Source organism: Carassius gibelio, chromosome A9 (assembly GCF_023724105.1).
Source record: "Carassius gibelio isolate Cgi1373 ecotype wild population from Czech Republic chromosome A9, carGib1.2-hapl.c, whole genome shotgun sequence".
NCBI lineage: Eukaryota > Metazoa > Chordata > Actinopteri > Cypriniformes > Cyprinidae > Carassius > Carassius gibelio.
Window position 1 is genome coordinate 21,254,095 of NC_068379.1, and position 16,031 is coordinate 21,270,125.

General features: G+C 38.1%; 2 protein-coding genes across 14 annotated transcripts in view; both read right to left on the reverse strand.

Annotated features, from left to right (window-relative positions):
• Window positions 1-16,031, reverse strand: part of LOC128019951 (60S ribosomal protein L8) — a 120,761-nt gene that overhangs the window by 24,711 nt on the left and 80,019 nt on the right. The window lies entirely within an intron of this gene.
• Window positions 1-16,031, reverse strand: part of LOC128019945 (peripheral plasma membrane protein CASK) — a 145,457-nt gene that overhangs the window by 2,073 nt on the left and 127,353 nt on the right. For 4 of the 13 annotated variants that reach the window (XM_052606336.1, XM_052606337.1, XM_052606339.1 and 1 more), the window contains 11 exons: window positions 15,530-15,718; window positions 15,138-15,216; window positions 14,731-14,816; window positions 14,132-14,200; window positions 13,345-13,413; window positions 11,757-11,792; window positions 10,416-10,454; window positions 9,424-9,620; window positions 9,061-9,176; window positions 2,919-3,121; window positions 1,226-1,309 (listed from right to left, as the gene is read on the reverse strand). In XM_052606336.1, the coding sequence (XP_052462296.1) occupies window positions 1,226-1,309; window positions 2,919-3,121; window positions 9,061-9,176; window positions 9,424-9,620; window positions 10,416-10,454; window positions 11,757-11,792; window positions 13,345-13,413; window positions 14,132-14,200; window positions 14,731-14,816; window positions 15,138-15,216; window positions 15,530-15,718 (1,167 nt within the window). Of the gene's footprint in view, window positions 1-40; window positions 171-1,225; window positions 1,310-2,918; window positions 3,122-9,060; window positions 9,177-9,423; window positions 9,621-10,415; window positions 10,455-11,756; window positions 11,793-13,344; window positions 13,414-14,131; window positions 14,201-14,730; window positions 14,817-15,137; window positions 15,217-15,529; window positions 15,719-16,031 lie in introns of those variants that run through there. The other 9 variants (XM_052606338.1, XM_052606343.1, XM_052606344.1 and 6 more) reach the window with 5 other exon arrangements.

The window sequence follows — 16,031 nt, forward strand, 5'->3', positions numbered from 1 at the left end:
AGCACTAAGATGTGGATCAGGGTTTTCTTCAAAACAGCCATCTGTCTAATTGACCTTAGTTATAAAGTTCATATAAGCAGTGAAACTTGTTTGGGTAGGGCTTTGTAGGCACTAGGATCTAGTTGACTTCTTGGCATACTCACAGGCAGCTTCCTGCACCATCTGGGAAGCTGAGCGTGATGTGAGGACAGGTAGAAGAAATTAAATAAACATGCTAAAAAAGGTGCATGCAAAAAGAAAGAAAGACCGGCTAAATAAAGATTTAGCTAAATGAAAAGAGGAGGAGAAGTCAGGTGGAGTTATTCTGCCAGTGAGGTGACATGCTACGACATGGGTGCTTGCCCAATAGGTCAATGACAAAGGCGGTGCTTAGATTCACACATCATTTAAATATGCTTCAGTTAAATGCAGGCCCAGTTCTACAGGGGTACTACATGCTCAAAAGAAAGCAAGAGCACCCTTGTAGTTGTGTTTGCGCTTTGAATGCGTAAAAGGTTTCTATTTACAACATGTTTTTATAGCGTTCAGCAGTGTAGCCAACCACAGTCATATACAGTATGTTAATTTCATGAATGCAATGGCCAATCAGAGCTTTGTTCATTATAGATGTTTTAAATAATAGACTGAATGACCAGAATAGAGATTCAGTGATTATAACAGAACTTTGTGAAATCATGATGAACTGAGTGACAACATTTTAGTGATGAAAAAGGGAGCGCTCTTTGCACATTTCTAGGCTATATAAAATAGGCCATTTATAATTCATAATCCATACCTCACTGACCGCATTGTTTGGCCCAGCTTATTTATGTGAATCAGCCTTTTCCCACATTAAAACACCGGTCTGCCATGACTGATGACAATCTGGAGGCTTGTTTGAGTTTAGCTACCAGAGCTACTGCCCAGATTAAGCAAAATGGTCTGATTCCATTCAGCGCAAGTATCATCACAATAAGATAAAGACCCGGCTATCGCAATCTATTGTGTGGGTGTTTTAAACGTAATGTTCAAATTTTACAATATTAAAAAACTGAACATTGTTATTTTAAAATTAACTATTAGATTAATTTAATATAAATATTCATATGTGGATCCCAAAAAGCTTTTTCTTAATGTTTTTTTTTTTTTTTCAGTTGGTAGATTTAATTGAATTTGTCATTTGAAAAGCAGATCACTCTTTTGCTATGGCATACTGAGAACTCCATGTTTTGGATCCTGATCTCACCTCATTCATGCCGGGAGTGATAGTTGGTGCAGCAATGAAAACCACATAGGGAGCAAATTCAGCTGTCCGTAAAACCTTCAGAGCCTGAGAATATTTGAACACAACAAGATTAAGTTATTGCAGTTCATTTTTATGCCCCCATCATACAGTGAGTAAAGAAAAAAGAATTACCCCCCTTTAAAATAAATCACATTTTGTTCCTTTGCAGCCTGATATTAAGACACAGTTTTTGTATTATCCAGCTGTATTTTCCCAGTGCAACATATAACATCCAAGTGAAAGATATAACATCAACATGTCAGAGAAAAAAAAAAAAAAAAGATTCAGAGTCACTGAGTTGGAAAAAGGAGCACCCCCTTCCTTAGAATGACTTTACTCAGTCAGGAGTATCTAATCATCTTCTCAATAGCACACAAAACCATCTGACTGTCATATCAGCTGTGATCATTTTGATTAACTCAGCATGAAAAGAGATTTCCTGGAGCATTTTAGTCATTGGTTGTGTAACTGAAGCAAACAATCAGCTGTGGGTGTGGTAAGGCAGTCAAAAGATCTCCGGGATAAAGTTGTGGACAGGCACAAGTCAGGATATGGATAAAAAACAAAAAAAATTCAAAGGCTTTATCAATGCCTAGAGGCACTGTGAAGTATTAAGTGAAAGATATTTGGTACAACACAGACCCTCCCTGGATCAGGACTAGTTCTAAACTGGATGAAAGAGCCCGGAGGAAACTGAACAGAGAGACGACCAAGAGGCCTACATCAGGGATTTATGTCAAAGAGTGGTCACTGTGTGTATGTGACAACAAGAACACAAATTCTCCACAGATGTGGCTTGTATGGGAGGGTTGCAAGAAAATGGTCACTTCTCAATTCCACATGCATCCACGACTGAGCTTTGCTGAGCTTAATTTGAATTATTTGGCCTCAACTAAAAACTATATGTCTGGTGAAAATCCGATAGAGCTCACCATCCAAATGACAGCATTCCTCCAGTAAAGCATGGAGGTGGTCATATCCTGTTCTGGGGGTGTTTCTCTGCAGCAGGGACTGGAGACCTTGTCAGGATAGAAGGAAAATTGGATGGAGCAAAATATTGTCAAATTCTTGAGGAAAATCTGCTGCCCTCTGCCAGAAAGTTGTTAGTGGGGAAGAAAGTTTACTTTCCAACATGACAATGAACCAAACACACAGCAAAACTGAGCACACATTGGTTGACGGAGAAAAAGGTGAATGTCTTTGCATGGCCTAGTTAGAGAATCAACCCCATGAAAATCTGTGGAATAACTTGAAGACTGGAGTCCACAGACGGTCACCATCAGATCTAACTGAACTTGAGCAGTTCTGTAAAGAAGAGTGGGAAAATATAGCAATGTCTAGATGTGCAAAGTTAGTAGAGACAGAGACAGATCCCAACAGACTAAAAGCTGTAGTTAAAAAAAAAAGTTGGTTCAACAAAATACTGACACAAGGGGATGGTCTTTTTTCCAACTCTGTGATTCTGGGTTGTATTTTTTTTTTTTTTTTGACATGTTGGTGTTATATCTTTCACTTTGATGTCATTAGTTGCACTGAGTAAATACAGCAGCTGGATAAAACAAAAACTGTGTCCATCTTCATTTCAGGCTGCAAAGCAATAAAATGATGATGATCTTCTCTCATTATTAGATGCAGAGGACAGTTAAACGGTCACCTGTGGCTCTACGTCCAGTATGGCTACGAGTCCCTGCTCATGGATCTTGCGTATTGTCTCCAACCGCGTGCCGTACATTGCATCCTCATGGCTGCCGTACTCCAGGTAATCATTGTTGGAGATGTCCTGCATCATTTGGTCATGGGATACAAAGAAATAATTCTTGCCGTTCTCTTCATCTTTCTTTGGAGGTCTGGTTGTGTCTGTCGGGGCAGAGAGTTGGTGGTTATCAGTTCAGCAGTAGCCAATCACATGGCCTGTTAGTGATTTGGGAATGTTTCTTAAATTGAATTAAACTGAATTCATTTGTATACAGATACAGTAACCACACTAACAAATGTGGAATATTATAACAATTGAACATGATTGCATCAGACAAAAATGCAACAGACAACTGTTAAATTTCATTGGGCTAAAAATGATGATTCCTCTGAAATTTGACTGCACTGAAGAACGAAGTATGATTGCTATTGTGAACTTCCACAAAGTCTTTTCTAACTCAGTGCTATGGTTGCATAATGAGTAAAACTGGCTGCAGTGTGCATGCGAGGGTGTGTTGAGGGAGATAGCATTTGTGTTTGCAGGAGACTAAGAGTTGACTTGGCTGTGGGAAACGTGAGCCATCTGTGTAATTTCCACGTGAAATTTGATTCCAGTACTCATCTCCCTCTCTGAATAGATGCCTTAAATGATTCATATACACCTCTTTCACATGACCTTGTGTATGCAGCTCTATATATGTAGGATGTTTAATGGATTTGCACACAGAGAAGCCTCACGTCGTGCTGTGGATCAGTGGATATCGGTGCACAGTGTTCAGCGAGCACAGACTTAAAAATAAACTAAAAACAAAAAAGTACAACACAACAAAATACAGCATGAATACCACACAAACATTCAAACACACACTGCATAAAATCTTTGTTCTGTTGATTAAAAAAAAAAAATGGAGGTTGCTAATAGGCAGTGTTGGTAAGGTTACTTTGGAAATGTAATAGGTTACAGATTACAATTTAACCTATTTAAAATGTAGTAAGTAGTGTAACTATTTCAATTACTTTATTAAAGTAATGTAACTGATTACATTCGAACTATTAATCATTTGGAAACATTTAAACCAAGCAGGGTTGACCTTACAGTAGTACTCAACACTGATTAATGTCAGACTTCCAGAATCCTTCATCACTTATTATTCAATTATAAAGCACAGCCACCTTAAAATCTGATTTTAGCAGCTTTTTTTTCTTTGAGGTCATTCTGAGGTTTAAATACTGATGTAAAATCATAAGATAGTTTAATAGCTATGCTACTGTTTTTGAAATTAATCCTTTGCATGGCGACAGGAACATATTTATTTTATCAAAAAATAAAGTTTATGGATAAACCCAAATAGGAAATAAAACAGTTATCAAATAAGCATGTGACGTCCTAAACTCCTGAAACATTGGTCTCATATTTTATAGCAGTCAATGTAATTCGGGAAAGAAATGTAACACCCTTTGTAATTGTTAACATTTTCATAAGTAACTGTAGTTTAATTAAACAGATTACAGTATCATATATTTTGTACTTAAGTAGTAGTTAAATTTTACTAGTTACTCCCCAACACTGCTAATAGGCAAAGATGGTTTCAGGGTCAATAAAATCAACACAACAAAGGCGTTGAGTGAGAAAGAGAGAAAGACAGAAAAAGAGAGAATTAAGCAAAGAGGCTGTATGCCACAGCAACAGTTACTTACATGCACAGAAGCCATTGGTAGATAGACAGCATGTAAAATGAACAGGGGAGGGGGTCATTGAGTTATGGCTCAGTTAACAGAACATCAGTAAACAAATACAACAACAAGCAAGCCCAAAGTTGTGATGCTCGGAGCACAGAGACATGATGGCCATCCGTGAGCTCGGGCTGCTCTGGATGGGGTGCTTTCAGAGCGTGAGAGACATCGCTGCTCTGAACAATGAAACATGCCTCTGACAATCACAGCAATGCACTAGCAAAATCTCTATTGTCTGACACATTTCTACCATTGCACTGTGCCATTAGGTCTCCCCTTGCTATACGGCTGCTAGAATGTTGTTAGGTGTTTTCTTAAAATGCCAATTCAAGGGTCAACCATTAAACCCACATCCTTTATTATTTCTGTGTATATACACTATCATTCCAAAATTTGGGGTATCTAATTCACTTTAAATTTTTTGAAAAAGTTTTTTATGCTCACCAAGTCTACATTTATGTATAAAAAATGCAGAAAAAAAACTATTCTGAAATATTACAGTTTAAACAAACTGCTTGCTACTTTATTTTAAAATAGAACTAATTTCTGTGACAGCAAAGCTGAATTTTCAGAAGTCACTACTCCAGTGCCACATGATCCTTTAGTAATCATTTTATTAAACCAATTTGGTGCTCAAGAAACAAGCTTAGTACCTCTTTTTTTACATAATTTATAATTGTTTTTAACTTTTACTTTATTTATTTCTCTAAATAAAGAATAATTTTGTTGGAATTTTCTGTACCAAACTTAGTTTTCCCTTAGCGGATATCATGTACAATAATATTTTGACATATACGTTAAGATTTTGGGCCATATCATACACCAGGCGCAATGCAACGCAAGGCGCAGCACAAGTGTGTCTGCTAGTTTCAGTCCGGCACCGTTCGCATCTTCCCATCCAGTGACACGTCGTTTAATTAGCAAAAGAGGTGTGTTCAGGCACATTACTATTTTAAGGAGCTGGAAACAGACTGCGCCATAGATCAACTCAAACCTGGTCTAAAGTCTGTTGCGATGTTTTTTCTTTGTTATTTAAAGAGCGTGTTAGTATAGGCGGGTCCACAACGCGCGTACACGATGCCTTTTTAAACACAGGTACGCACAGCAGCACACAAACATGCCAAATATAAAAAATTAAAGGATTGCAATGCATAATATTTTTTTGTAGGATAATTATATATATATATATATATATATATATATATATATATATATATATATATATATATATATGCCTACATGTCATAATGGATAGTAATCACATGTATCAGAATTTAGGCTATCTATTTGCTCGCACACGAGCAGCTCCGTTTTATCTTGGAGACACGTTCTGTCTTTGCACTTGCCAAATTTCACCGTGTAAATAGCAAATCCTTCATGACACGAGCGCAACTGGCTCTTAAAGGGAATGGAAGATGAGACTCTGATTGGTTTATTGCACGTTACGCCCAAAAAACACCCATTACTCATTAAGAGTATAGGGACAACCCGTTTAGATCATGTGCCCGGGCGTGCCAACCTTTTTTCCGTCATTAAAATAGCAAAAAGTGGATTTGGACACGCCCTGAGTGCACCTGCGCCGTGCACTTTACACTTGCGTTTAGATCGTTAAAATAGGGCTCTCTGTCACAAAGGTATGGGTTAAATTTTAAGGGCTAATCATTTTAAATTACTCTTGATGAATAAAAACATTAAATTATTTTCTTTTAAAATAAATCCTTACTGATCCCAAACCTTTGAAAGAGTAAGTATGTTCTGTTTTGTTTTTTTAAACAGTTTAATTTTTATCTTAATTTTTATGAAAATATAAATCCAATCACTCCGCAATGCTTTCCTCATGATTTTTATGTATCATTCATGTATGTAGCACAAACTGTGCAGGCTGGCAGCATGAACAAACAATACAAAATAAAAACAAACATAATCTAGCAGGTTTTTAATGATACAATGAAAAGTGGATTTAGATCATGTGTGTCAATGCTGAAATGACTAGGATGAAACAGAGTAAAAGGTAGGGCTATTAGGACTTTAAAATTGTACACACACTGAGCTAAGCCACCAATGACCCCCTTCTGCTTTCACAAATAACTGAGAGAAGAACTCCCTGACCTGTAGATACACACGTCTTTAAATAGAGGTCTATTTTCCTAATAAACCTGTTGCTGTAACGTTGTTGTTGTTTTTGTGTCCCCAGTCTCCCAAAGATGAAATTCTCCTTGTGAAGGACAAGTCCTTAACAACTGCTTCCTATTGAAAAATCCCCCATCATATGCTTCCTATTTCCCTTCCTAACCTGATCTGAACCTGTGCATTATAGCTGGAAATGCCCAAAGCAAAACTCTAACAAAGCCCCTTGCCTTAGACAAACCCTACATAATCAGAACGTTTTACAGAATTAAACAATCCTAGAGGAATTTGGACAAGAACTGAAAAAAGGCCGTAATATCCTGAAGAATCCCATTTCCTGCCTCTCTGGCTGAGTGAGCTCAAATCAGACTCACTAAAGTGGGGCACAGGGCTCAGGAGGGATTATGTCTGATCTGCGTTCCCTGCCGCTGATGGCTGAGGGGGCTATGCTCAACACAGCAGCCTATTTGATCACCTAAATGATTGGGTGCTCAGAGTACACTGTGATTCCAGCAGCCCAGATCTGATCAGATCTACGGTCGGGCCTACTTAGGCCAGAAACACTTTATGCAAGCAGGAAAACGCAGATTTAAATGTGGGGCCAACACATTTTTGACACACTGTTGCCAGTTTTGACAACTTTCTCACTATAAATATATATATGGGCGTAACGTGCAATAACTATAATAATAATAATAATTCCTTACATTTATATAATGCTTTTCTGAGCACTCAAAGCACTTTACATAGTCAGTTTATCCAAAGGACGGTGCTTGTTGACAGTATAGTGTCCCCATCGCTACACTGGGGCGCTAGGACCCACACAGACCACAGGTGAGCACCCCCTGCTGGCCTGACTAGCACCTCTTCCAGCAACAATCTAGTTTTCTCAGGAGCTAATAATGTAGAATCCAGGACCTAAATGACTTGCTTATATAAGATGTTATATGCGGTGGGCTTCACCATACTTTCAAATGAATGAGGTCATATAATGGCTGCCATTCATAATGTCAGGATCGATTTATATAGAGGTTGTAAAATTTGCGTAGAGTCACAGTATATCTGAGAGCAGCAAGAGTACAACTTCACAGGAGTGCATCTTCAGTGGAGGTCTGTGTGTTGGTTTGGAACTAAAGCCATGATGAAGTCATGAACTTCATCCATTCACATAAACTGACATATGAGTTCCTCACAGCAAAGACACACTCTTTTTCTCCCGGCCTTTTACCAGAAGCCACAAACTCTTACTGAAAACATGGGCATCTCACTTACAGCCTGTGCATTTCCCGTGAGGACACATGCATAAACACACTTGTTGCATAGTGATATACATATGCAGGTGTGCTCATCAGCGATAACGACCCAGGTTTCCCCTGTAGCTGGCTTTAATGAGCCCCTTTGGTACTTGAAGCAAAATGAAAGACTCTGGTGCACTCTTATTAGACTGTTTGGACAGGGAGAGCAAGCAGAATCAGACACATAGCACAAGTCACCCTGCTATTTGTGGAAATGCTGCAGTCAGGACCTTGGGTTATTTGAGCTAGACAGCACAGGACCCTGTTACCTGCCCATACCTACCACTAGACACGCAGAGACTCCCTACAGCCTCTCAACTACAGTCTGAAACATTCAGTGAAGTTGTTTCTTGCAACAACTGCTAACAACCTTCCCATGAGACTGCTTTCACTGAAAACCAGGAACCAATATAAACATAATATTAATCATAGACTGTCACATACATGCATTCTTCCTGACAGTGTTCCTCCTGGACTGAGTTAGCAATGGCCATCACAACATAGTGTTCTCTTGTGCTTCTTATCATATACTGTTTCTGAATATCTGACAACAGTAATTATGTAGAAAAATATAAATCAGAAAATGTAGTATTAGATCATCAACAAAAGCCCTATTTGGACAGTTGCTGTTTCTACTGTGGATGTGTGTAAAAAATAAATGTACATGCCACCTCAGCATTAAAATTCTTTGCATAAGGTAAACATAAAGCTGCGAGGTTTATATTTTATGCATTTAACTGTATATAATACATATTTTAACATTGTATTGCATACCTGTGTTGCATATGGATTTGGATGGCAATAAAATCCCATACTAACCCAGGTAAATGTTAAAAAGAGTCCCCATGAGAAACAATTACTTTTTTGAGCTGATTGACCAGTATATGTAGCCGTTGCCTGTATGAACAGAGAGGAAAGGCGCAGAAAACCCATCGGAAACTCTACCTGCGTTGTGCTTTGCTAGGTATTTGTCTTTGTACTGCTTTTTTTTCTTGCCAAACCAAGTGCAGCTTGCCTGCTGTTCTTGCTTGGTTTTCTCCATGGCTATACAGGCCACCCTCCTAGAACAAAACAAACAAAAGATCAATTATTTAATGAACATGTGGTTAGCGTGAAGCATATATTTGTTAGCCTTAATGATAGTACATCTTCGAGTACTTTAAAATTATATAGAGAGCCATTTGCAAGTACTGTATCTTCTTTCTCTCTACCCTCAGCAGCAGCCAATCACAATCTTCAGGTTTCCATCATACAAATAAAAGGAATGATTCAAGTGGTCATTCTGCTTTAGGAAAGAACTAAACTCACCATTCCTGAAGTTCAGGTGAGGGAATCAGTCCCGCCGTGCCATTCTTGGTGTTTTCCAGCTTGCCTTGCCACCAGTTATGATCATCTTTGCTGATAATCTGGATTATGTCACCCACCCTGAAGCGAATCCCCGCCTCTTTACATGGGATGAGGTCATCTTTCATCGGATCATACTCAAACTGTGCCCGTACAAAGATCTGAGAAGAGACATGGGCAGTGGAAGTCAGAAAAGCCCTACACAGACAGACATCACAAAAGCAAAGGACTGACTAAAAGAGGAGGTCAGGGTACAAGTGTACAGGGTACAAGTTTTGGTTGCAATGAGAAGCATGCTTGGCTGAAGCAGCACGCTATGAAAACAGCATGGCTGCACACAGATGATGCATGTAAGCATGTAGGAGAGTGAGTTATGTGACGCAGTCCTCGGTTATCATTTAGTGCAGTAGAGTACTGAACGGCAGCCTGAGGGTAGAGTGGTGTGTGACTCCCGGATTAAAAATAAATGACATAGAAGTGATTAAAAGGGGCTTTTAAGTACAAACACTGTAAACTAAAGCCTAACATTAAATTTTTAAAGAACCACACAGAAGATGTAATTGTTTTTGAGTACTTGCTACATTTAGACTTAAATGGTTTTATTTGTGGGGCATTCGTAGGCTTCTGGATAGAGAGTTGGACTTATGACCCGAAGGTCGCGGGATTGTCGGTCAGGGGAGTGCATGTACAGAGCTCTCTCCACCTTCAATACCTTGACTGAGGTGAGACCCTTGAGCAATGCACCGAACCCCCAACTGTTCCCCGGGTGCCACAGCATTGGCTGCCCACTGCTCCGGGTGTGTGTGTGTGTGTGTGTTCACGGCTGTGTGTGTGCACTTGGACGGTTAAATGGTGAGCACAAATTCTGAGTATGAGACACGATACTTGGCCACATGTCACTTCACTTTCAACAGTTTTTCAGTTCAGTGGATTGGGCTGATTCTTCAAAATCTTACCTTGACGGAATATGTATCCTTGATTGGAGGTCTGGCGATCTAGGGCATGAGAGTATTAAAAACATCATGCAATATCACGGCACTGCGGCGGCAATTAGTACAGCAGTGTGAGAGGGGTTGGTGAGATGAAGAATGCATCTATATAGGCTAATATCTGGAAAAGTTATGGGTTGATAAAAAGGAACAAAGCAGGGTGGTGAAGTCAGTCACATCACTGTGTTATCATCACTTGTTACAGTAGATCATTTCCAGCACTCAGTGACGTACTTCAGCCATGTGTGCTGGCAGATGGTGCCCTCTGCTGATTGCCTGTCTCCCTTTCTACTGTTCATCCTATCAGGACACAATGCTTCAAGGCAAGGAGTAGAGATTACGAAAACAAATTCTGATTTGATCCCTCATGTTGTCAGCTTTGTTGATTTGCAGGGTAATCTAGGTGGGATGTTAAAGGAAACACACACCACTCTGTAGCCCAGGGCCAGTAGAAAAGCGCATGAGACTGCATGGGGTAAAGATAAGAAAGAGCAACCAATCTGGAATACCTGATCCATTCTTTAAAGAAGCTAAAAGTCTAACAGTGTGCCAATAATAGTTATGACATTATTTGCCAACAGTTTTATGGTTTATGTTGAATAAAGCATTAAAAAAAGTAAAAAAATAAAAAAGTCTAAGAGTTGATATACTGTCTAAAAAGTTGGTTCAAATGGGTATTTTTGAGAAAACTGTCTTTCTGTAACTTCATGTCTTAGCTGTTATAGTCTTTAGTGTTATCTACTGTCTGTGAATCACAATTATTATTAATAATAATAATAATAATAATCATCATCATTAATAAATATATATGAAATAATAATTCAATTAATAAAATAACTTATTTAATTAACTTGTTTATTTTAAAATGGAATAGAGGTAAAATGCTACTAAATAGTTACATTCAATTCAAAAATCAAAGCTTGTATTTGATATTTTCTCAACTGGTTCAACGCATAGAAAAACTCATCTGTAAGTTAAAAAAATCAATGTCAAAATGATAACGCCCTTGAAATTTACTTACACTTTTTTAGTAATTGCACAAAGGCATTAATAACCAGTCCTTTACATTTAGAGTCTTCTTGTTTTGTAACGCAATAACACTACACCCTCCAAGTCAGTCTGCCTGTAGAGCAGCTAAACACGATCACTAATGTAAAAATCACAATGTCAGATGGTGAATAGTGTTAATGGAAGAACTGTCTGAGAAAGCGGGATGTTAATAGCGGTGAATCACTAACTTGTACATTCAATCTCAAGCACAAAAGCAGTATGGAAAAGCTCTAGTCAATAGATGGATGCTCTATTCACCTGGCGTCCTTTTGGCTGGATGGTTGACGGCAAGTCCTGTAAAGCAAAACCCAGCAATGAAGGAGAGACTGACCATTTACAAAGGAAAGGCAGACTTTGACTCATGAAACAACTAAAAAACAATTAAAAGTAATATACATACATTTAAAAAAAAAAAAAACATAAAAAAAATTCAGTTTAAAACCACTGGGGTCAATGCTATCTCCACAAGGGAGGAGCACAAATGTTACTTCATTGTATGTGTATGCATGTGTTAAAAGAAAAGAAGGACTGTTGAGGATACATTTCTGAACAGCATCACACAGGAAAGTAAGGAGCAAGCAAGCAGCTTCAGCACCACCCTCCATTCAAGCATGTTCATGAGATGGAGACTAACCCTCCTCTTAGAGGGTCCCACTGGGTCCATATCAGGGGTGGGCGATATTAGCAAATGTTATTATTTAAAATTTTGGCCAGTGATAATATATATTTCCTGAATTTATTCAAATATTACTGAAGACAAACACACACACACAAAAAAAAGAATTACAGAATATAAAGACTTAAAAACAGGTATAATCAGCTTATCTTACATTTAAATAACTGTTTTTTTGCAAGAACATTTCAATAAAATAATTTGAGCAAATATTTATTAATAATTATTATGTATTACAGTACTCTATGTTGATATATAAAAGGAATATTTTAATAAATATATAAAATATATTATATTTACCTAATTAATTTGTAAAAATTAAAATTAAAAAATTAACATTTTAACATGAAAAAAATCTGCTTAGAACATATTGAAAGAATATATATATTTTATATATATATATATATATATATATATATATATATATATAAAATTATGTATAGGATTATTAGTTTTTTTTCCAAATTTGATGCAGTCTTTTCTCCTTGTTTACCAGCAGTGGAATAAGATAAGAACTAGTAGGAAAGTTTAACTAAAAAGGGACAGGGCTAAGCAGAGTCCCATTCTTGGCCATGCAGTGGCCAATGCAAAGCACACAACTCAAAATGTATATTATTTGACAAATCCCCATTGATTTATCAAGTCAACTTCTGTATCGCCCATCCCTAATTCATATGCAGCACTAATGTTGATCTCACTGCATTTTGTTAGAAGTATGCATGTTTTTATTTAAGCTGAGAATACTATGGATGCCTCCATTGAGTTTCATTGTGCTCACTGTCAGCCACAATACATAACTTTTACTAAAAAAGAGCAATACTTAATTACAAAGTACAACGGTAGATCCCACGTCCACTGTAATCACACGGGCAGTCAGAGTGAGTAAGATACAGCAGCACAGAGCACACCAATTTGTGACCTGAGATAACGGAAACTTGGGAACTCTGTCTTGTTCAGTCTTTGCATTTATGTTATTTGTGTATTGAGATTAAAATATTCTAGTGTAATATATATAAAAACAAATTGGACAAACAAAACAACATGTAATAGCATATGGTGCAAATTAAGAGCATATGATTGCAAGAACAGGGGTGAGATAATCACAAACAACATTATGAGACTGTTGGGTGGTGGGAGGGGGGTCGTTATTTGAGGGTTTCATGGGATCCTTACCAAGATAGAACTGTTAATGCTGCAATTGCCATTAGCGGGGGACTGTCTGGAAGTGGGGGGGGATTCTTTCTGTAATAAGATACAGAGGTCAGCGAAACAGCAGAGCAAACGGACACTAGCCAACAAAAAATTGGGGACATCTTTTAAGGGAAACCTAAAGATTTGCTTGAGATTACAGTTATTAAAAATATATTTTTATAGTATGGCAAGATTACTGTTGTGAAAGGGAACATTTTGATCATCAGACAGCATTGCAGCTTCACACCAAAAGAGGGAGCCGACACAACTGTCTACATCTAAACATCTTCCTTCGAAGATTTACTGTGTGAAGGAACTCCAAGTATAAACTAGTCACTTTAATGCCAACATCCTCTTAAGTAGTGTGATGTGGAAGGTGAGTGTTATGAAAATGTATTTCTGTAATAAACATGGTACAGATTCATTGTTAAATTGCGATTAATGCTGCAACACCGTTTATGAACAGCCTGTAAAACATTCCAACATCGTACATCTAAGCTGCCCTCAACACTGGAAATATGAAAGCAAGGGTTCCGGTATCTTGGTTGTGAAATTGGTGTGCGGTAATGTCTGAGCCAGGCCTTTTGGTCCAGCAGGATGAAGGCTTTTGGGGAGAAAAGCGTTAACACGCAGCCATCAGGCAGGCAGTTAGTCACACAGGAATCCACAGCAATCAAACCCCACCACAGAAGGCCAGGATAGGCCAGGGACACAAACCACAGCACTGCAGAGAGAGGAGACTGGAAGAGACAGAGCACAGGACCATTACCTCACAGGACGACTGCTGTATGCGGTAGCTTGGCACAATCTTAAAGGTGATGCTGCCTCTCATTTCCCGCTGTCAAAAGAAAAATAAAATGAATTTTTACAGGGTTATGTCTGCATAATGGTAGTAAAAGTTTAATTCCTGAAATTTTGACATCTACTCATGTTCGTTCTTTCAAGGAATACAAATGTAAAAAGTAGACAATAAAAAGATTCTCTCTGTGTTATTCTGCATTAATCAGAGTGATAAATATCTGTGATAATTTATTATATGAAAATTGACATTATTTGTTTTTTTTAGATGTGTCTTTTGTCTTATTTAACTGTTATGATGATAGCTCCATTGTAACAGTCGTGTCTCACACACTACACTTTACAGCTGTTGGAATGCCCTGCGAAGTCCACTTTGCAGGGCACTAATGTTTAAATGGAACACAACTTGTAGACACCTGCTACAAGTTGCGGTCTGTGAGTCTGGACATTTTGCCAGGTATCTCCATGAAAGAATAAAAATCATAATTAACACAGCATAAGGATGATTAAAGGGCAACAAAATTTAAACTATTTTAGGCACAGCTGGAAATACGCTAAGTTCTTACTCACAAGCATCTTCTGAAGCTGCTCCACCGTTTGATTTGCTACACTTATGCCATTGATCTCCCGGATCTCGTCTCCAACATGCAAAGTTCCTGATTTGTTACAAAGCAATATGTTAAATGTGACAATAAATGTCGTTAGTCTTATAACCTTCAAAAATTGAAAACTTAACTACATTAACTGCATGAGATCTTAATTAATATAAGCTTGTCCCGCAAGCAGGATGCAAGTAGGAGATACTTGATGATGGCATGTGTGTGTGGGATGTGGGTGGCTTGTACGTCAGTGTCACACTGCTCCCAGTCATGGGTTGAGATGTGTTTATGGAGATAAGGAAGGATAGTGGATCTCAATATAGCAGTGTTGGGTGAAAATAACAGATTTTGAAGACAAAACTTATCTGGTGCATGTACCTTGTTTGTGGATCATTCCTCCATGCATTATTCTTGCCACGATGCAATGGTTCAAGTCGTTCATTTTCAGTGTGATGCCCTGAAACAGTGACAACAAACTTATTAAAAGCCACAGTGATGAGAACGAAGCTTTCAGGAAGTTTGACTAACATGTGGAAATAGATTTTAACCGCTACAAGTTCTTAAATCAACAACACCATCATCTAAAGGTGACAAGATGTGTGCCAAGCCTCACAACACAGGATATATGATTTGCAGCGCTAGCATTTGCACACTTTGAAAAAGTGGGGTATCATAACCACTTGAAACTAATGTCATGTTCATGCTATGCATTTAAGTCTTTAGGTTCTATATATTTGTGTGTAAATGTTCAGTAAAGTTGTAACTCATACCATTGGTTCATCCGTGTTCTTCTGGAACTGAACTAGGCGCACTCGTGTAACATTCTCTATGTCCATGTCTCCGTTCATGCTCACAGGTGAGTCTCCGTTGAGATATGGTGATGTGGGGGGTGGGGTGACCCTCAGTGCCTCGTCACTGTACACCTCATGCGCCACAACATCATGAGTCTGAAGTAAGGCCTGAAAGAAAGTGATACAGAGTGAGATCCCACACTCACACACACACACAATAATAATAATATCAAATTATAGACCTGAGCGAGTAACACTAACATAAATCAACTCACATCACATTAGCAATCACAGTGCACACACCCTCATGTTATCTTGAGGAAATGTACGTACACTATTATGGAAAAGGTAGGCTGCGATAAGATTTTTCATGTTTTTGAAAAAGTCTCTTATTCTTACCAGTGCTGCATTTATTTGATAAAAAAATGCAGTCATTTTAAAATGTAATTTATTCCTGTGATAGCAAAGGTGAATTTTCAGC